Raw genomic sequence first — 23328 nt, forward strand, 5'->3', positions numbered from 1 at the left:
ACAGGCACTGCATCTGCAGTGAGGAGGAGAGTGCAGATGGAGGCACTTCATCTGCAGTGAGGAGGAGAATGCAGACGGAGGCACTGCATCTGCAGTGAGGAGGAGAATGCAGACAGAGGCACTGCATCTGGAGTGAGGAAGAGTGCAGAGGGAGGCACTGCATCTGCAGTGAAGAGGAGCGTGCAGACAGGCACTGCATCTGCAGTGAGGAGGAGAGTGCAGATGGAGGCACTGCATCTGCAGTGAGGAGGAGAATGCAGACAGGCACTGCATCTGCAGTGGGGAGGAGAGTGCAGACAGGCACTGCATCAATCAGTAAATGGAAAAGTGCACTCCCTCCCTTTGCCTGGGCTTTGCAAAAGAGCCTCTGCTAGGATTTTGAGGAGCACTTATTTTAGGGTACCTTGTCTCTGTACTGTGTTTGAGTGCATGACTTGTACCGTGAGTACTAATCACACAGCTTGTAAGTGAAAAGGATAAAAAGGAAAGAAAGGTGTTTATTTCATCAGTATCAAAGAGGTTTCTGGCTCATTCCAGCTGAGTGACAGAGCTTTCGCTTTTCAGTCAACTACAGTTCTGATTGCTTGATTGGCATCAAGTGGACTCTTGCTCTCAGGGCCTGCAGTGGCGCAGACCGCCTTCGAGACATGGACTACACAAGAACACGGCTTCTTAGCTGGATGTAGTGCAAGATCCAAAAATCACAATAATACTGAATTGAATACTAAAAACAAACCTAAAGAAAATGTACTGTTTAAAGCTTGTCTCTGGGATCTCCCTACTGGAGTTAGTTAGGTGCACAGATGCATACTTCTCCCCCCAACACCTTGTACTGATACTTTCTCAGGTGCCCCTCTCTCTGACGTTTGAGCCTGCCTCAGTCCCTACTGGACTGTTGCAGACTTGATTTTATTGGAGGTGATCACGAAGCTTTCTAGAAATGATGTCTACTGAGTGACGGCCTAACAGGAAGGGATGAGTGCCTAAGTTATGGCACTCAGAGAAAAGGGCAGCATTGCACATTGTTTATTCATTCCTGTCACAATTGAACAAGACAAACGTATGCATAGAAAACTAGCGCCATCACACCACTGCCACCACCACCACCATCACCATCATCACCTCACCATCACCACACCACCACCACCAGCACCACCACCGTCATCACCATCACCACCATCACCACACCATCACCACCACCACCACCACCATCACCACCATCACCACACCATCACTACCACCACCACCATCATCACCACCATCACCACCATCACCACACCATCACCACACCATCACCACATCACCATATCACCACTAGCACCAACACCAGTACCACTGGATCTCCCAACTTTGTAATTGGTCAGAACTCAAATTCCTAGGAGTTAAATTGTGAAGGGATGGATGGAATTCCCCCACCTAGTGGGGATACTGTCCTAGGAAACACAGCAGCAGAAGCACTCACTATCCATATAAAAGGCAGCTCAGTTGGACTGAAGACTTACACATGACTTCTGAGTCTGTGAAATTATGAAGGAGAGGAGAGAGTATGTAGGACTTTAGGGGGAGGGGAAAGATATCTTTTCAAGCAGCACTACACCTTCAAGCTATTTCAAAGCCTAGGGTTTACAAAAGGTCCACAGACACATTTGACAGAGTTTAGGTCTCAGACTATGTTACCCTGCAGTAGTCACAATCAGGAAGGTTTCTTTCACTGTTTCCTGCCTGTTTATATTGATAGCTCATTAGAAAGGAGATTTCTGACTGAAGTCCCCTGCCTCAGAGCCAGAAGAGTCATGGTGGACAGGGAGGCCAAAGGATTCTGGACAAATCTTGGTGGGCCACCTCCTCAGCCTGATGCTGATAGGTAGTCATTTCCTCCCCAGGCCACAGAATCTAAACATAAAAACAGACGGTTCCCTGTACCTATGTTAGTCCTTAGTTGATAAGCACCAGTCAGTCACCAATGACAATGCAATAGCCTCCCAACCTAAGCATCTCTGTGGGACTCTGGGGACTGGGGCAGAGAGAGGGGTCCCTGAGAAGACATGAAGGAGGAAGTGGGAAAGGATTGCCCGTCTGATTATCAAGTCCCAGGGAGGGCATTTACATGTGCAGACTCTGGACAGCAAATCAAAGCCTGCTCACTGCATTTTTCCCCAGGTTTGCTTCAGATAGGTGCCAAGGACAAGGTTCCTATAGCATGTGTCCACATCCCACATACGGAAATGCTCTGATCTGACTGTTCTACTGGAGAAGAAAGAATACAAACTTATTTCTGAAGGCTCTCTTGTCCACGAAACATTAACAACGAAATTTGCCATGGTTTGCTTTTGTTAATATGGCCTTTTTTTTTCTTTTATGGGGATGTCATTCATGATCCTTGTGGTGGACCAAAATGGCGCACACCATTCGCATCCCTGCTGAGACAGCTGTCAGGCTGGGAGAAGATATTTTCAGGGGCTGAGCCAGATAAGGAGCTGTCTACTGAGCATGGAGATGGACAAAGCACTCAGCAGCAGACACTGTCCTAGACACTAGAGAGAAGACGTGAGTGATGCTCATCCATAGAAACACCGACCTCTCCGTCTGTGCTCTCACACGGATCGCGAGATTGCGCAGTGTCGAGGGAGGGACTAAGAAAGCCACAGTCTTATTTCATAGTCTCCTGCATATAATTTACAAACACACAAGTCACTGCGTTTTTCTGTGGTCTTCATAAACTCCACGATGGCAGAGATTACAATATTTTGATGATTTCTGCCTCCAGAGCTTTGGGAACATAGTAGATACAAGAGATACAGCTCACAAATGCATGAGCCCATAGATGACCTGACTCTGAGAACACCCTGGAGTCGGGCTTCTTGGGGAAGAGGAGAGAAAAGGGATGGAAATATAGGAAGAGGAGCAGCAAGCACATCGGCACGACTTTGTTAGCGGGGTCATCGGAATCATTCAGAATTTTGCACTTGGGGTGAGGAGGGAGTCTAGAAAGAGAAATATCAAAATATGCAGCATTATATGGTAGGATTAACTTTGACTCTTTGTTCCAGCTACCTTTTGATATTTAAAAAATAATTCTATAATGAAGTGGGTTTTTTTCATTATATCTAAGTTCAAACTAGAAAATGACTTTCTCATACTTGGGAGAGTTAATGCCTTTGGGCTAGGTTTATTTTTACTGCTTCTGTGAGCTGCCCTTCTCACCTTTACCATTCTTCCTCTCCTAAATGCCACATGCACACACACACACACACATGCACACATGCACACACGCACACATACACACATGCACATACCACATACACATCACATATGCATACACACATGTATATCACACACATGCACACCACACACTCATACGCACATGCACGCCACACACACACATGCACACACACATGTATACCACACTACACACATGTATACACATATGTAAACCATGCACACCACACACTTATACACACACCACACATGCTTACACACATGTATACCACACATATGTATAACACACACATGCACACACAAACACCACACACACATGCACACACATATGCACACCACACATGCTTACACATATGTATACCACACATATACATAACACACACATAAAAACATCACACACACATGCACACACACCACACACACACATGTACACCACACATGCACACCACACACATACACACATATACACATATATACCACACACATGAATACCATACACATACCACATACACACACACATGCACACCACAGCACACACACCACACACATGCATACACACATGAGCATGTACACACACATATACACACATACTCACACATTCATATCACACACATGCATACCACATACACACCACACACATACATACATGTACACTATGCACACACATGCACCATACACATGCATACCACATATACATACCACACCATGCACACTATACACATATATGCATATATTCATACCCATACATATATACATACACAGACATACATGTATACACATAAGACACATATGCTCAGACACCCAGACATATGCATATGTACAAACACATAATACATGCACATACATACACTCATGGTTTTATAGAATTGTTATAATTTTGGCCTTGGTCTACAGAAATCATGGGAAAACAACCCTTTGTTTCCTTCAGACTGGCATCCTTGTTTAGAACTGACCTTGGCTTCCCAGGAATGCTGAAGACCTGCCTCTCTCTGCTTCTGTGAAGCTCCGCCCAGCTTCTAGGTCTTGGCCTCCTCTAGTTCATTCCAACCCAGACTTTCCCTCTCACATATAAGTTTGAACTGTGCACTCCCCTAGTCTAAGTCCTTCTTGGGTCATGGGAATGTGGCCTAATTGTGTATCAGGATAGTTCCAGGCAGAATGAATGATAATGCAGCCCTACTACAGAAGGGTGACCCCTCAGCTCAAAAGCATTGACTATAGAAACACACAGGGAACTCTCCATGACAAGAAGCGGGGATTGGAGCCATGCTCAGACAATCCGAGAATTGGTAGAAGCTACCAGAAACATGTGACAGGAAGGATGTTCCTTGGGGCTTCAGGGAGAGCAAGCCTCCGGCTGTGCTCTTGGACTGGTAGCCTTAGTACGCAGGTATAGTAAAGTTGTTTGTTAACCATAATGTTTGGGGATTAGATCAGAGCAACAGTGGAAGACTCAGGCTGGACTAGATGTCCAAGGAGGGTGTTGGGTACCCTGAAAGGCCTTCTCCTACTCAGTCTCAGTTGCTTGAAATTCTCAACACCCTGCAGAAGAAGAAAGGAAGGAATGCCTACTTGATCCTTTTCTTACACTAAGTCAAGCTGCAGTTCAACACAAATCAGAGATAAGGTTCAGACCTTTCTTTAACAAGAAACTTACTCAGAAACCCAAATGGAGGGACAAAGCTTTCTGACAGTTTGAAAGATGCAGTGGAATAAAATCCAGTGGACCCCTTCCCATCCTGGCACTGATACTCGGGAACCCACTCTCTGATAGGCCAGTGCTCCTAGTGCATTGCAAAGGTCCTGTGGGCTGGAGAACAGAGTTCCTCTCCCTCCACTGCCAGCCTTCCCCCCCACCCCCCATTCTGTCCTGGAGGAAAAGCCAAGGAGCTGTCTCTCCTCCACCTCTCCTCTCCTTGCCTCCTCTAGCAGTGAGACATCCCAGAGGTGGAGTCATGTCCCTGGGAAATTTGTGACAAGAAAGATGTCCAGGGTAGTGATGTCCTCTGTCTTGTGTCTCCTCCATCCAGGACAACTCACCTGCTCGCTGAGGTGTGCTGGTCCCACTTCACTCATGTTCGCTCCGCCCCCTGCCGGGGAGGAGCTTGTCTATCGACAGCAGTCTCCTAGCACCTCCCAGGCTGTCCTCTCATATCTGTTTCTACATCAAGATTGAACCCTTCCGAACTATAGATATGGTCACTCATCCACTGAAGGTGTCCAGTGGTTCGCGCTCCATCTGACAATAGGATCTGACTTTGGACCACAGGCCCCAGTGGTCAGACCGTGGCTGAGGTTCTCATCAGCATCTCTATGAACTGCTTTGTCTCCCTTTACTCTTACACCAGATCTATCCCAAGATGCCTACGCGCTTGGACTGAGCCTCTTTCATTGCTCTCTGTGGTAGACTAGCTCTTGAGCCTTTTCTGAGCTGGGAACCCTTTCCCTCTCTTTCATGCCTCTGGGTTTCAGCTAAGCACTACCTTCTGGTAGAAATTCTTCAAGCACGCACCATCTCCCAACAGAGTCAGCTGCCCCAACAAGTCAACCCTAACAAAACCTCACTTTAGGGTTTGGGATGCTGTGTTTATTTTCACGACTCTTGGAAGAATGCCCATGTCTGCCACCAGACAATATCATGGCTTAATCTCTGCCCCCAGCCTACAACCTGTGCATCAGACTCTGGCATCAGATGCTGAGGTTTCAAAGAGTTCAGTGGCTACAGGTCATCTGTGAGGATGGCTCCTGCCTCCTCCCCACCCACCAGTACACTTTTATATTCAATGGAAACGTGAATCTACTGCTAATAAAACACACATCTCCATGCTAATAGTCTGTGCAGCCAAGATGATCAATATGACCAATTTGCACAGCCTTGTGACCTTTTCTTCTCAGAGAAAAGTGTGCATCCATTTGATTTAATTTGTGATACTTCTCACTAGCTAATTTCCTTGAACAACCATCGCCATTTTTTTATTTGATCTCTATTTCAGACTGACAAACTTCTGTGGGAAACAATTTTTCATGTGGTATGTGGTGTGTGTGTGTGTGTGTGTGTGTGTGTGTAATGAAGATTCTTCATGGAGATAGTTTTCAGGCTGTGTGTTTCAAACCTGTGTGTTTGGTCAGGGTGCTGCCTGCCCTCCTCTGCCTCCCTCCTCTTCGCTGTCTCTTTCTAGCCCACGTAGTTTCTTTACACAGTAATATTTTATCAGCACTCTTAGATTATCTGATTTCAGTGGTCTGCATTTTTCCAACTGAAAACACCCCGTTGTCTCGTTTCTAACCATGGAGCTCACATGTACAGCCTTGATTTTTTTTTTCTCGTTTTGTGACGATCTGCTAAGGGTGTGGGAAGCATAGCTAGAATGGAGGAGGCCCTCTAAAAAGAGGAGGTGCTGAAATGTAAGCTGTGTTCACAGGAGGGGAAAGCTGAGGTGTTGATCCAGTAAGAAACCAGAAGAAACCAGAAGTCTCCATCAGCGGTGCCTGTTGCGTGTAAGGCTCCCTGCTTTGTTCTTATATACTCCCTCTCATCCGACCCACCCTGACCCTGAGAACTTTTCAGGGATGCATTCACTCAGCTTGTTTACTTGAGGGCACAACTGTTGAGCACCTGATGGGTGTCAGGATTTTCTGGAGATTACATGGGGTGCGGGGTATAACGTTCTTGCAGACTGATGATCATGAGGTAGACATCTCCGAGCAAGAGGAACTGTTTAGTTGGGGAAGTAAGAATCCACTGGACAAGTTACAAGGGTCCAGTCCTTCCTGCCCGCCCTCAACTTTTCAAATAAGAAAAGGAACTTTTGGGGAATGTTGACAATTGCATGGTTAGTACAAGATGAGACTTAGGTCTTTCTGACTTCAGGTTCTTACTCTGCACTGACGAAGTGAAGCATGGCAGTTCCCTTCCCGAACCCTGCTGAGTGTGGTGACTTCCTTAGTCCTCCTTAAATCACTCAACCTACACTCTCTCCTGTACGCTGACGCTCTGACAGCACAAAGCTAGAAGAGCAGCAGCGTCTAATTTTAGGTGTGGTTTGTGATCCAGTGAGTGAACAGTTATCATTAAAGACATGCTGATTGGCTGACTTCCTGTGACGTCACCTCATTAGCGCATGCTCTGCTGTACTGTTCTTTCAGACGCTCGGGGAGTAAAATGGAGGAAGACCGTGACCTAAGGCAGAGTTATCTTTTTCTTATTTCCCACAACAGGCTAGTCCCCAGATCTTGCTTTCAAGGACAGGGACCTAGGAGCACCAGAGAGGACTGCCAACAAATTAGCATATTCAGACTGCACCATCCCAGCCTATGCTGCGTCTATACTTGTAGCACACATGACCCCATCTGCCTGTGTTTAGGGTGGGGCAGGCGCATCAGCACACTGATGGACCCACCCGAGATCTAACTGTGGTCTGCTCAGGCTATGCATCCTCAGTTGTTCTTGCAGAGGGCTAGCATCAGATCCCCAGGGGTATTGGGGACGACATTAAAGCAAGTACTTTGAGAACTTTTTTTTTTTTTTTTTGCCAGATTCTCTTCCACTCATACCCCACCCACAAAAAAAACACCTTCCATTTAACACCTGCAGCCTCCACAGCTTCAAAACATGTTTTCCCAGTGGAAAGCGGAGCAGTCTGCGGTTTCCTGCATATTAAGCAGACATCTGTTTATACTACCAGCCAGCCTCAAGGAAATTCTGTTTTCCTAGGGTGTTGGTTTATATGATTTAGAAAGCCAATGCATCTGAGAAATTGATTCAAACACTGGAGGCTTACTCAGCTTTTCTCACGGCCTCTGGCTCAGGCTGGGCCTTTACTCACTTCCTGGCTCCTTGGTTCTAGTTGGCCACAAGTCTGATGTCTTCTGGGTTCTCAGCCTCAGGAAATAAAGACGCCTCCACCCTCCTCCTCCTCCTCCTCCTCCTCCTCCTCCTCCTCCTCCTCCTCCTCCTCCCTCTCCTTCTTCCTCTCCTCCTCCTGGTCCCCTCTCCGAAGTTTTCCAACAGATTCCAGACTATCAGCATCTTTACCTTCCACAATGGACTTGCCCTGCATCACGGCAGGTGGCAAATCGATCCGATTTATCATGATTTGCATTTTTAATTTGAGGTATTTTAGGCCCAGAGAGTTGTTTTTAAATGGGTCTCAAACCGACAGCACAAACATCGATACATAATTCATCACCTGCGTTTTCACAATACGCGTGGTTAAGGACCCACTGATGCACAGAAAGTCCGTCAACACTCTCGACAAAGATGAAGTTACAGTTTGCTCTCCTTGCCTCCTACTCTCCTGAGCTCCAGGCCACGACGCACAGGACACTTCCGAGCTGGCACTGCTGCCAACAGGAAAAGCCTCCTCAGGGGCGCCTTTGTCCATCTTCAGAATTGCCGAATGTTAAGCAACAGATATACTGACAGGCATCTTCCTTCCCTGACAGAGGCACACATGCTTCTAAATGGTAGCATGACAGACTGCGTTGTCCCAAACCGCCGCCCTCCAACTCCCCATCAGGCAGCACTGTCTCCAAGCCCCACATTAAGTAAAGCCAAAAAACACACACACACACACACACACACGCACATGCACACGCACACACATGCACACATGTGCATACACACACATGCACACACACACACACACACACACACATTTTGTCTTCCACACACCACACAACGTAACATATAATCAGTCCCCCATTATTTAGTGTTTGGACTTCATTCTTCCACTGCACTGGCTGGTTAGTTTTTATCAACGGGAGACAAATGGGAAAAGCTGGGAAAATGGAAACCTCAGCTGAAGAATTGTGTCCTTCAGCTTGGCATGTCTGGAGGGCACTTACTAGATTAATGATGGGTGAGGAAGGGCCAGCCCACTGTGAGCGGCATCATCCATTCTGGGCTGTATAAGAAAGGCAGCTAAGCAAGCCAGGCAGAGCAAGCCAGAAGCAACATTACCTTATAGTCTCTGCTTCCGTTACTGACCCAGGTTCCTGCCTGGAGTTCCTGACTTGGCTTCCCCTCAGAGATAGACTGTGACCAGTCAGGGGACACAAGCCCTTTTGACTTGAGCCTTTTTATCTTCAGATTGCTTTTGGTCATAGTGTTTATCTCAGGAACAGAAAGTAAACTAGACTAACCACCAAGCTGGTTATTTTAGAATTTTTCTCAATTTCCCAAATGATGCACATCAAATGCCACCATTCAATAAATGCACACGTATGAAAAGGTCAAGCCACATACCAAGGGACGCTGGGCGCAGTAGCTGCAATGATTTCCCTTTGGGGAATGTCTTCGTTCTCTTCATCAAGTATTTCCAGAAAGCCCACCGATTTACTAGGTACCATCTGATGCACCAGGAAGGCTCTAGAGACCACATCAAATTTTAATACCTTCCTAGACCCAAAACAATTAGACCTAAGACAATCCTTCAGTGGCTATATAATTTCCTCACCAAAATAATGGCTTGCATCTGACTTTAGCTACAATTTACCTGAGACTTTGACATTGGTTATACTTCTTATTAATGGCTGTACTTGATTCTGCTAATAAATTATGATGACTCCAAAAACAACAGCCCAGGCGACTGGATTCACACCTATCATATATAATGTCTCCTGCCCAGGAAGAGTCACCCTAGAATGTTTGAAAGGACACGAAGGGTGATGACATCTGATGTATTTTCAGAGATCCTTTGGTATCTCTATGTAATTGACAGCATCTGGTCATACTCATAGTGTGGCTACGTAAATGGCAACATGTAGTCGCTTGGAAACAAGACAGCCTCATCAAGCACTTTGCAGGACATGTCCATGTGTTCTTTAGCCTCTTGTGGCAATCTGACTTCCTGCAAAGCTGCTGTCAGAGACCCACAACACCGGGATGCACGTGCAGAGATCCTTGAATGAGTAGTCATTTCTAAAGGATCAGATGGGTTGGTTTATAGTGGACCACATTTTAATCCACATTCTGAAAATATCTCAGCTCCCTAGGAAGGTGTTAATAGCCAGCAAACGTCCTTAAGCTAGTTTTCACTCTGAGCAAATCAATGCTTTGTAAAAAATATTTCTCACCGCATGTGTAGCCTTCTTAATTGTCCACAATTTTCATAGTTTACTTTTGAATTCAAATACTATATTTGCTTTCCAAAGATGCTTTCAAAAGCCTCCCAGATTTAGAGATCATGTATACTGAAGTAGGACAGGCCTTCAGATTTTACTAATGGAAACCAATGCCTCAGAGGAATTTCTAAATGTCAGTCTAGCATCGTTTTATTTAGCCTGGCTCACTTTCAGATGGGAGAAAAGCGGAGAACCACGCAATCATCCAGATAACCTGATCCAATAACTCTTTCTTTCTTTCTTTCTTTCTTTCTTTCTTTCTTTCTTTCTTTCTTTCTCTCTCTCTCTCTCTCTCTCTCTCTCTCTCTCTCTCTCTCTCTCTCTCTCTTTCTTTCTCTCTTTTTTTTTTTTGCCTGCTCTCCCTCCGCTTCCACCAGAATTACTGTCTGAGTGAACTGGCTTAGCCATTCCTGCCACACAGCCCGTACAGAATCTACCTGAACATTGGGCAACGAGCAAAGCTCCACTGACGTTGGCTGGGATATCCTTGGCCTCAGGAGACGAGGTTACTAGACAGAGAAGCAAAGAAGCAACAGCTGTTTCCAGAGAGCTCCTGTGGGCTCTTCTGCACCTCCGCCTAAATGAGGCCAGGAACAATACAGGGATCTTGGGAGTAGCTTGGGTTCAGTGGTCAGGGCTGAGTTGGAGCAGGCAGAATAAAATAATTATAATTACAGGTCTCCTTTCTCACAGCCTGTGGCCTTGCACCCTCCTGTTAGCCGAGCTCAACTACCCCTGCCTTGTAGGCGAGTTTCTCCCAAGAGACAGGCATCTTTGGTCTCAGATTACATAACCAAATTACCTCTGTATCTAGACCCAGCTTACATCCTCAAATCCATCTTACTTTCCTGTCAAAAAAATTTCCATATCTCCGTCATTACCGTAATCCCTTAACCACAAATTTTTAGCAGACCTTCATTTCCTACAGGATACCGTTCAAAGTGCTCAGACAGGTGAGCAGGGTCCTCTGGGCTCTGCTCCCCCTCTCACCCCCACATCCCAGAAAGCCATGTTGGAGTCACACAGAGCTGCTACTTGGTCCCCTCCCTACCTTGGGCTGTTGTTGGTCTCCACCTCTCTCATCTAGGGCCTTGAATCCTGCCTGAACAGCTTGGCCAAAGGCCTCCTTGCTGTGAGGCAGCACTCACTGTTGCCCACCTAATTGTACCCTGTGCAGGGACACGGACATCTTGTCTGGACAATGACACTCGTAGGTAACATCTCATCACCAGCTCTGCGTGAGACACCATCCCGTATGTCCATGGCATCCAGCACACAGCAGTTTCTTAGCAAGTGTCAAGATGAGAAATGCCTGAGTCCAGCTGTGGTTTCCACTCCCCTGACCACACCCCCGGCCACACCCCCTTCACCATTTTCATAAAGGCAAGTCAAACTGGGAAGCTAAGCGCGTAACTAACCCTCAGGTACTCGTTAACTGGAGGGATTAATAGCGGGCTCCGGGGTCCAGCTGCTTCCTTATAGCTGTATGCTTTCAGCTCTGTGCTATCATGCAAAATGGGGGTGTTGTACCCTTGACACAGGGTTGCTGAGGTTAAATAAGATCTCACAGGTAAGCCAGGTGAGTAATTGGCACTCAGCAAGACCTAATCAATGTCTGCTCTTCTTAATAAACATCCTGTCAAGAGAGATTCGTTCTTACACCTGGGCCCAGTCTTCTCTTTCAGAGCAAATGTCAGTTGACAGAGAAAGCCAAAGTAGTCTCTAGGAATAGCCCTTGGGGCGGGTCTCCAACCTTTGGAGCTGGCCTGGTAGGTCGAGGTATTCTCAAGGTGGCTGGATTCTGGGATAACCCTGAGCCTTGCTCACTGGAGTGGCAAAGTCAAACCTTATTTAAGAAGAGTTTGGTTTGCTCTTTTGTGAGCCTCTGCCACAGCCAACTGACAGAACAATAGCAACAGGTCACTGGGTCTAAGAAAGACTGGCCCTGCCTGGTATGGGACCCCTAGTCCTAGAAAAACTGAGGCAGGAGAATTAGAAGTTTGAGTCAAGCTTGGTATACATAGCAAGAGCCTATCTCAAATTATTTTTTTAAAAGCCAAACTTATTTTCATGGTCATTCTGAAGCTGACTGCACGACCAGCAATCCAGAATGTGAATGTTGCAATCAGAGTCCCACCATGAAGCCATAGCCCTATCTAAGTACCAGGCCAGAAGTAACCTCAGATTGCTGGGTATTGGAACTTTTAGAGTTTCTAGGGTAGCCAGAACAGTGTCTGACGGTTCGTCTCTCTTTTCCTGCTTCTTCCTTCGTAGTTTAAAACATCCCTGTTTTAGGATACTTTCCCCAGGCCTACACCCGACAAAATAACCCTATCTACTCTTCCCCATGGTGAACCCCAAAGACTAGAGCCCCAAATCTTTCACTCTACCTTTGATAGGCACACAACCCATTTCGCTCTTAAGTACAGGCGGAAGGGGCCCCTGGGCCACCTGCCCCACAGGATAGAGAGTGGAGGGTTACCTTAAATTCAGTCTCAATGTTGGCCAGTCTGGCTAACTCATTGCTTAGCTCCAGCGCAGTGAGGACAGGGTCTTCACTGGACAGGGACAGGTAGGCGGCACTGGCCAGTCCTTTGTAGGCATTCATCCGTGAGCGCGAGTGACTGAAGGAGTCCTTGCGCTGCTTCTCGGTGCACTCATTGCACTTGCAGAAGTAGTCATGGGGCCGCTCAATGCGCGCGCCCTTGAGCAGCAGGATGTGCACTATCTCGTACTCCTGGCAGTGGGCCGCCAGGATGATAGGTGTGATGTCGTGGGAGAAGCGCGTGCCATCCTCGTCGTAGGCATAGAAGTCATCATCCCGCAGCTCCTGCTCCAGCGGGCTGAGCGTCAGGCGCTGGCCCTGTGCGAAGGCCGGATGGCTGAGGATGGCCTCCACGATGCGCACATAGCCCTTGCTGATGGCCAGCAACAGCGCATCGCCCACCCGCGCCAAGTTCTCCTTCTTCAGCAGCAGTTCGGTGACCTCCAGGTGCTCGTTGCCCACAGCTAGCTGCAGCGCGTTCTGCCCCATGTAGTCCACGCAGTTGAAATTGAGGGTCTTAGACTCCTCCAGCATTTTCCTGACCACTGGTATGTTGCCATACTCAGCCGAGTCCAGGAAGCGCTCTTCCTCAGGGGTAAGGCTGGTACCCTTCTCGTTGAACATGTAGGCAGGACCCCGGATGGCCTGGCGGCGCCCCTTCTCCCTCAAGGTGGTGTGCCGGCGCTGCATGTTTTTGAAGGTGCTGCTCCCCAACCTGAAGGACAATGGCAAAGATGCTTGGTTACTTTTCTGGGGCCTGGGGACTTTTCAGAAGGACAAGAAAAATCTGATATATAAGGATATCACGACCCGGATCCTGCTAGAACATTGTCAAGGCTAGCTGGACCGCCTGAAGTACTGTTTTTGTTTGTTTTGCTGTTACTGTTTTTTTTTTTTCAATCGGAAGAATGCTGACTTACTGTCCGCTGTCCCTGAGGTTGGAGGGGTGGGGCAGAGCCGAAAAGCAGCCTGAAGTGCCCTGTGACAGTGGAGGGTACAGGGTAGGGCTGTGGGAAAGCAGGTAAGGGTATCCAATTTACTCCCTTCTGTGTAAGACTGAGCAGGCCCCTCAACCGTTTCTCTGCATTCTTACTTTCTTAGCCCTACAACGAAGCACAGGGTTTTTGTGTTTTTGTTTTTTGTTTGTTTATATGTTTTGTGTGTGTGTGTGTGTGCATGTGTCACAGTGTGGGTTCAAGGGACAGGACGAGCCTAGAGCTATTCAATGTTGGTTTCATCTCTCCCTTCCTGATCATTGCTTTCCCCAGTCTCCATGGACAGTACAGTAGAACCTTCGATTCCCACGTCTCACCCTCTACTGAGTTCTGACACTCGGGTCCAACTACACTAGACTGTAAGCGTGGCCACACAGGACTGTTCCTACAATTGGTGACATTCTCTATGTGGGTCACGTCCCCTGGGCCTCAGGCAAATCAGGCACCTACTCAAGTCAAGATGTGTCCAGGAACAGGACTGGAGAAATGGCCTCTTAGGGAGGCTAGGGGTTGACCTCCTGGAGGACTCAGCCTCATGTCCTGTGATTAGATCCAGTTAAGCCTGGATTGGGTCTTCTCAGGAGAAGAAATAGCCCAGCTTACTTCCATGCTGTGTTCCCTTCTAACGTGTTACTCATTCCCTTGTGGCACAGATAGAAGTTAATACTGATCCACTAACAGCAGCAGTTAGCATTTACCGAGACTGTGCCATGTCCCAGGTGCAGTGCTAAGAGCCCTGTGCTCACCTCACCGGTGTGTGACTAACAGAAAAGGTATCTTACCTTCACCTGTACCGATAGAAGAGACTTGGTCATCAGTTCTTGAAAGCCATATGCCACTGGCAGTTGCTTTGCTAAGTCACCTAAGAGTTTTCCAAGGGTTTGTTGTTGTTGTTTTTATCTTTATTTTTTCTTTTCTTTTATTTATTTCTGTGCATTTGTATGTACACGAGAGAGCACATGTAGAGGTCAGAGAGTAACCTGTGGGATTTGTTTTTTTCCCCTTCCACCATGTGGGTCCCACACACTAAACCCTCAAGTGTCAGGCTTGTTGATAAGAGTCTTAACGGCTGAGCCATCTCACTGACCCTTGACCAGAACTTAAGATGTCAAACACCAAAGAGGCAGCCATAATGTAATTTGAGCTCATATTAGACCTTTCCAGCTAGCCTTGGGACCTTGTGGGTACCTAGTTTCTTGGTCCCAGATTACAGCTGTGAAAGAGAGGGGCTAGACCAGATGTACCCCAGACCACCACCAACTTGGACATCTTAGATTTTTCTGATCCCCCCCAGTTGTCCCTACCTGAATTTCCTTTTCTTGTCGTCTCTCACCCAGGCTATCTGAATGATTCGGGGTGGCATAGCCTTAACCCAGAGAGCATCTGCTCACAGTAAGAACTGAGAAATTCATTCTAAGTCTTTTCCATCATCCCAGAGAACCACCTTACTCTTCCCAATCGTGTCTGTGGCCTGCAGAATGCCTGTTACCTCACTCAAACCGACTGAAGAAATCAGCAGTACCAATAATCCACATTAGAGCTTTCTCGTCAAACCTGGTGTTTTGCGATTGTGTAGACTTTGGAATTCTGACTCATGTTTTCATGCTCAGTTAACCTTTGACCTGATCCAGCTCCTTGGGGGCCAGTCTCTGCCACAGATCACTGGAGGTCAGAGCTGGTTACTCTAAGTCCTGCCTGGAGCTGAGTCACACTTCCCTTGGGAAAGCCTCCTTTGGCAAAGTGGAGCAGCTCCTTCATCTGCAAAAACATCTAAAAGCAGGAGTCATGGGAATCCCCTCCAAGCCAGCTCCAGGTGATAAATCCTGACAGTGAGCCCTACCGATGTAGGAAGAGAATCCAAACCCTGCCTATTCTAATATTCTCTGTAGAATATTGCTGGGGAGAGCAATCGTCAGGTTCAAGTTTACAGCCTCTGAGCCCTTTCTCCCCAGAGGGCTGTCATTTCACAGAGGGAGACTGCTTCCTCCTGCACAAGGAAGATCCTAGATGGGGATCCTGTGGTAATGGTTCCACAATCAAGGGAGACCCAAACAGTGCAGGTTCGTTAGTAGGCACTTCCGAAGGGGGTGGAAGCCAGCCCCTCACTGGTCTCTTCCCCCACCCTCATTCCAGAGCTTGCACAAACCTACTTTGAGGCCTGTCATCTGGGCACACAAAGACCAGAAATTGTAGACATTGAAACCACAGAAGAATCATTTTCCTCATAGAATTACTCAGCCCATTCTGAGATATATTGCCGTCCCTCTCGGGAGCCTCTCTCTGGACTTAGTCATCACAACTCAAGCCCGGGAAGAGCAGCTTCCCTCAAGAGCATGGGAGCTGTGTGCCAGGTAGTAAGCAGCAGCTGCCTTCAGAGAAGCAGGCTCCATTCTCTCCCTTTTCCGTCACAAGGCTGTCTAAGAGGGACAGTGGTTCAGACTACAAGGTCAAGGGTACCAAGCTATTACATAGCAAGAAGCCTTGGGGGAGTAAATTCAAAGGAAATAGAATAACCACTGAACCAAGTCAGAGCAGAGAACGCTTTGCCAGGAACACAGAAATACCCAATCTAAATTCAAACTCCACATGAATATCGTAGACATCAAAGCCTGCAAAATGAAACAACACTCACATCATTTGTTAATTTTCCGTATTACCCAAGGAAAAAAAAAAGTCAAACATTAGCATGTTCATCTTGTAAGTGAACAAACCGAAAAGTCTAAGTCTTAGGGCAGGGAGGGATGGTGTCATGTGATGCTTCTGTAATAACCATACAGTGTGGGGCGGAGCATGCATGTGCACATGTGTGGCACTTCATGACTGTGACTTCTCAGAGGGGAACCGTCCTCACTGGCTGTACGTTTTTCTGGGTGACCTTGAAGGCAGATGGAAGATGAAGTAAACACGCCAGCCTTCAGAGCCTTTAAACTCTCAGCTCTGAAATACATTTGGATGCTCTAAAGTGACCAACTCTCCTCCTGTTCTAGCCGAACTTGGAATTAAAATGAAATCGCATAAGGTTTCAGCTCATCTGTGACTGGCAGTCTATGAAATGGGATAAAATGGGATGTGTCATTCAGTGGGGTTACTCCCCAGGGGGGCTACACAGCAGACCTGGAGAGGACTCAAATGCTCAAGTAGACCTTAAGCCTTACTGTGGGATTCTTGTCAGATCCAACAACTCCCATCCCGGCGTGCTTCTAATGATACCCTTCTTAACATTATGTACACCAATGTGTATATTTTACTGCCATGTCTTTGCCATTTAATCACAAAGTCACCCAGCCTATGGTAGCTGGTGGGCGGGCTTACACCTGGGAACTCAGTGTGTTACCCTGCTGGACTCCATCCCAGCTGCAGGGCCAGCGAGGAGAAGGATCAGCCCGAAGTGCAACTGGCATTTGGTTATCTTTACTTCAATGTTTTCCTTCTCAATGAACTTTGAAAACAGATGCCTTTTATCTCCACATTATTGAGATCAGTGATCAAACTCACCATCCGTCTCATCTAAGACACAGTGGTTTCATTCTCCAGAATGCATACACTGACACTGGCGTCTCTGAGAAGCACTTCAGTGGAGACAAAACCATCTGAGAGGGGGAGGGACTGGAAAACTCCCTCTCCGTTCCTTCGGATGCTATTTTTACCAAGCTTCTCTTACTGGCACATCAGCCGGTCTGCAGTCAGATGCGAGTAAGTCATGAAGGCAGCAGTCTTGCACCCTAGGTCCGGCTGCATGTGTGGTGAGTTTGGAGTTAGGGTTCTGCTTAATTACCAGTGAAGAAAAGGTCACTTAAGAATCTCTTTTGAGAGATATGTTGTCTTTTTTCCCCTCTTCTTCTAAAATTGCAACATGCATCAAAGGTCTCTGTGGAGATCATCCAAGCCTGAAATCAATTCAGCCTGTAACATTCCCCAGCTGGACATAGAACCAAACAATCCAGAATTCAGATCAGGCTCCCACGAAAACCCAGCCTGGTTCTGTGCTTCGTCTCCCGCAGGAACAGATTCTGAGTTTTAGTCTAAAAAGTGAGGAAAAAGCCACGTGATCTGTAGTCGTCCCCCAACACCTCAGTGACTTTGTCACTATCTACTGAAGATTAAGTAGCATGTCTACCAAGTGTTCCAGACAGTTTAGAGACAGCGATGACCAAAACCCGAAGCACAGGGATACTTATATACATCCTTGTTTCTGTCGGTTCAGATTGTGTTCTACGCTGATAGACTCAGGTATTGTTTCAAATGACTGTGATGACAGAGATGGTTGACACACAGGCATTTACCGTGTTCCAATTACCGTGTTAAGTGCTTTATATAAAATTACTGTTGTAAATTACCATATGATAAGCCTAACTATCTTTCCAAATTACTATTCAATTATATCAACGAGTACGTATCACACATTAACCATGTGTCAGCCTTCAGACTGAGCACTGGCATTTTAAGGTAAAGAAAAGACGACATTATGTAGGTGCTATTTCCATTCCCAGTTAACAGACAAAGAAATGGGTCTCCAGTACATTCGTCCCAGTTCCCAAGACACTAAGGCATGGTCAGGGCATCCTCTGGTAGACGTGTGTCCTGCTGAATTTCAAAGCCTTGCATCTGGCTGGCATGCTGTCGACATCCTTCTTACTCTTGTCTGTCTCTGTGTTTTCTCAGTCTGCAAACAGTCCCACTAGAGTTCAGGATGCGTGTGGGCAAGGGATTACTTGTTTATACTGCATCTATACCCGGCATCCAGTGCTCTTAATGTCCAGGTTGTGGTACATAGTCAAATAGATCAATTCTCAAATACTTGATCTGGATTGGTCATTTTTTTTTTAATGATAAAACTCTGGTATTGATGGTTAGGAGCATCTACCTTCTTACAAAGAGCGGACCCAGACAGCCCTGTGGCTATTATTTCTTGTTTCTGATTGACAACTTCAAAACTAAGGTATCAGTTCTGAAGTAAAATCAGCTCTAAGGGAATAGCTCTTCTGTAAGCGACATGGGGCTTTGGTAGAAGCAGCAGCTTTCAGAGCGCCAGTCTGTTACATCTCTGAAGGACTAGAACAGACAAACTGAAACATTTCCATTTTTTTTTATCATACTCCTGAACTTTTGGTGAATTCCCAAAGGTATCCCACTTATTTCTGTGTTTTATCTTCCCAGCATGTTGAAGGTGAGGTGAAATAATGCAAATAAACTCCTTTGCAGCTAGTAAGTACCCCCGCACCATCGAACACCACTAAAGTTACTGTTTGAAATGTGGATCTAAAGCATTCGGGTTTGGACCCACGTTAGTGGGAGTATGTTTGTACACCCAGTAAAAGGAAATGGATACCTGGTTAGCTACTCCACTGTGTGTGTAAGGTCCTATGAGAATCAAGCAGACCACTCTGAGCTGTCCATGTTACTTGTAGTAAGATAAACTCTTCCGGCAGTTCTGCTAAAGTGGGGTGTGGTTCCATTTCATCTTGGAAATTATCATTTATTATTCTCCCATGCCAATCAGTAATTCATTTCACACACACACACACACACACACACACACACACACACACACCACCACCACCACCATCATCATCATCATCTAGGGAAGAAGTTATTTTTAGTGTTTACAAATTGTTGTATGGTTTAGCAATCCAAATTAACTAACACTTTGCCTGCTGTCTTTGTTTCTGATTTCTAAAATCATCATTTGCGTATTTAGACCACAGAAGATATGAAACTGGGTGTCTGTATCTCATACTTTATATATAGTTCCAGATAGAGCTTAAACTGCCAGCTCAAATAGTTATGTTAAAATTAGTCTTGGGATAAAATAACTGTGCACAATCCTGTGGGGTTCCTCTACCTCTGTGATGAGAGCCAGGAATGCACTGAAAGGGATCCCGTGACCTGCTGAGTGCTTACCAGAGGGGATGATTGCTTGTCCTGAGCAACAGCTCCTGGTGGTTCTCATCCACACGAATTCTGCAATTAGCCACAGCGAGGCACCACACAGTTCTGGGTTTTTTTCTGGGTTAATTACTGCCTAAAGGAGTTGGCTAGTCTACATACTTTTAAGCTGAAGAGCAAGCGTTTGGGGAAATCAATATGAGATACCGCTTGTGACACAGAAGCTTAGGGAGCTGCTGTCCGGTCCATCCCAGGGAGTAGATTTGCATGCTATCCATAATGGATATTCTGGATTTTATGTGAATTCATTCATTCATAAATTTGATGTGTGCCCAATGCTTTAGGAAGGGGACCCGCCAGCAGGTGGCATTCTGAGGCAAAATTTTACTGAGTAAGATCAGATGGGGTCAATCATTATTTCCTTTTGCAAACCTACCCTGAATCCATTAAATGATAGTTAATGGCACAGCATCCTGGTTGTATCCACTCAGCCTTACATAAGTGAATTTAAAAGTGAGAGACTCTGTCATCTCTAGGGTCAAAGCTTATGTCCAAAGCCCTGCCAAGGTTTATATCTCTTTGATTAAAAGCATATTTGTTATTTTGAAATGAATGGCTAAAGGAAACATACACCCAGGACCTTATTTTCAACAAGGAAAAAAGAAAGAAAGAAAGTAAGAAAGAAAGAAAGCTGAAAAATAGCCTTTTATCGCCACCTGTAGTTCTTTAATGGTGTAATCTCTCATAATGTAGCTATGGTTCTGTTCCCAACTCCATATTTATATTAAAATCAAACCAGAGAAGCTCTCAGCAGTGCAGAAGCCGAGATAGCACACATGCTGTCTTCTAGGAATAAAACTGTACTACTCCAGCATGAAATGCACAGGATACCAGGCTGAGTTTCCTATTTCTACATGGCTTGTAAACTTAGACATTCAACAAAAGGGAGAAAATATTCTACCAACTCAGTAGATAAGATTTCAGCTCCAGACTTGCATCCCCAAATCTAAGCAGTGCCTGCAAAAGGGCTAATAAATAAAAGTTCAATTCCACATTTCGGGGATAAAGCAGTCTCTACTGGGAAAATCAATATAAACCAACCATCAAAGCCACTTACATCGAGAGTAGAATACGCAGGCTTGTCCCTCCTCTAGATGACCCGAATCTTGCGCGGAGTCGCGGGGATCTGGCTCCCCATGGGTGGCCGAGGTGCCGCTCTCCGTGGTGCTGAAGTCGAGATCTGCTCCAGAGAGCGGAGTTGCGATTGTATGAAGGTGCGCTCTGCTTTCCTTTGTGGGTAATGATGAAAACTCGCCTTCTGTGGCCGTCTTGCCTTCCTGTCCTTTTCCTAATCTGGGAGAAATTTCCCAGAGAATGTGAAGGAGAAGCATCCGTGTGTGAGACTGGCATGCAGCGTGATGATGGGCTAGTATAGTCCCCACCCCTCTTCCAGACGTAGCTTTGAAAGGGAGAGAACAACTCTGCTTTTCTACCAGAGCCCCTCAGGATTTCTTCCTGTCCCTCCTCCTAGAATAGTGCATAACACACACACACACACACACACACACACACACAGAGAGAGAGAGAGAGAGAGAGAGAGAGACAGACAGACAGACAGACAGACATACACTCACGTTCACATACACTCATACACACACTCACATAGACTCTCTCTGTCACACACACACACACACACACATATGCAAACACACACCCTTCAATTATATAAAGCAACACGAAGAGTCTTCATCAATTTAAACAAGTAAAAAATGGAGAATGGGTTGATTTCCTATTTGTTGGTTTGTAGGTGTTTTCAGGGAGGGACAAACAGTCGGGGGGGGGAGGGACTAACCAGAAGACAGAGTGACAGTAATAAGCTCCTTTTGTGATCCTAAAGCCACACCCACTTTCTCATTTTCTAACTTGACCTTTGTTTTATGATCTGTTAGGATTGCCTAGGATCATCTGACTTTGGTAGAAGAGATTTCATAATGATATGTAACTTTATATGTAACTTTTCACATTCTGAAAGGAAATTCCCTGTGTACAAATTCATGTCTCTAACAGCCCCCATTCTCCCCCAGTCGGTATGTTATGGTATGGTGTATGAGTCTTAAACACTAAGGTATCTTGACGCCATCATGAGAGAGGAGTATCCTTAGCTGAGACACTGCCTCTATAAGAAAAGCCGTGATGGTTTCCAGGATCTACTTGGGCTGCTGAGTCAGAGCACTTATTCTCTGAAACCAACTCAAGGACCAATAGTAACTGACACCCTTTAAAAACCGTCTCCATGTGCAAGTGTGACACATGAGATTAAAAAGTTGGCTTCTAATGGATTTTGCACACTTCTATATGCAAATCAGGTGGCATCAACTCATCAATATGCTGGTAGCGTTTTCTCTGGAGATGTGTGGAGAAAGACCCTTGGATGTTAATTTACTTATTAACTATGTGACCTTGAAAATAATAAATAGTTAACTTTTCTGAATCTCAGCTCCTTCATATGCAAATGGTGGGCAAGAGTGGGATTCGTGGTGCCCTTTATCAATTGTTATGGTGACAATTAACTGAAATATGCAAAGCTCCCAAGGGGGATGGCATTTCCTGCAGTTGTACATACATTTAAATATTTTCTCTCTCTCTTTTGTTCAAAAGAAGTTAGGGAATTCCTCTAGTTAAAACCTTCTAAGAAGATTGATGACAAAATTAATTTTATTCCATAAGCCTCTGTTCCACAAGCTTTCCAATATTAAAATCATGTTTTGTCAAATAAAATACTTTCCCGAAAAGAAATTTTTCTTAAAATTAAGATTTTTCTCTTTAAAATATTTATGGTTCTAAAGGATATAGGATTTTAATTTTTCATTAGACTCAAACAAATAGGCTTGCTCACTTGAATAAAATGCTAATTTTATGAACTCTTTAGTATCACCGGAACATAAAAGAATATATAGGAAGCTAGCAGAAACATCTTATACAGCCACAAAGTGAGACACTTTGCCGTTGCTGAAAATATCCTGTGATTATGTCCTCATCATCATAATTAGTGAATCAATATAGAACAAGACTTTCTTAATTATAAAACACTTTCTCAAGATACTGAGTTATGACTCTAGCCACTAGTGATAGAGATGGTTGTTTTTTAATAAATAGCCAACATTTTCATGAAATTCTGAGATAAACTGTCCTTGTTTCTACCCATAATAATCTCATTGAAAAACACATGATATATATATATATATATATATATATATATACACACACACACACACACACACACACACACACATATCCATCTATGAAAGGAAATAGAGAAGGAAGGGCGGAGAGAAGAGAGAGGAATGGACTGACTATTTTACAGAAATCATAGAAATATTAATTAAGAAAGGTCATCCATCCAGATGACCAGTAGCCCAGTCTTCAGAGGCCTTCTTGTCAGAGCTGTTTACAGAGGCTATATGTACATAAAGAGGCATTTGTTCAATGAGCAGCTACTTACCACCTGGAAAATGTCATACCCATGAAAGCACAAGTTTTAGGAAGCAGAACAGTGAA

The 23328-nt window shown here is 45.5% G+C and overlaps 1 protein-coding gene across 1 annotated transcript in view; it reads right to left on the reverse strand.

The window, feature by feature from the left end:
* Trpc7 (transient receptor potential cation channel subfamily C member 7) overlaps positions 1 to 21089 on the reverse strand; it is a 123082-nt gene extending 101993 nt beyond the window's left edge. The window contains exons 1-2 of the mRNA XM_028772105.1: positions 20888 to 21089; positions 12827 to 13604 (exon numbers count right to left, since the gene is read on the reverse strand). Coding sequence (XP_028627938.1) covers positions 12827 to 13604; positions 20888 to 20889 — 780 coding nt within the window. The 5' untranslated portion in view covers positions 20890 to 21089. The remainder of the gene's footprint in view (positions 1 to 12826; positions 13605 to 20887) is intronic.
* Between the last annotated feature and the right edge of the window lie 2239 nt (positions 21090 to 23328).

Source organism: Grammomys surdaster, unplaced genomic scaffold, assembly GCF_004785775.1.
Source record: "Grammomys surdaster isolate TR1022 unplaced genomic scaffold, NIH_TR_1.0 211, whole genome shotgun sequence".
Taxonomy (NCBI): domain Eukaryota; kingdom Metazoa; phylum Chordata; class Mammalia; order Rodentia; family Muridae; genus Grammomys; species Grammomys surdaster.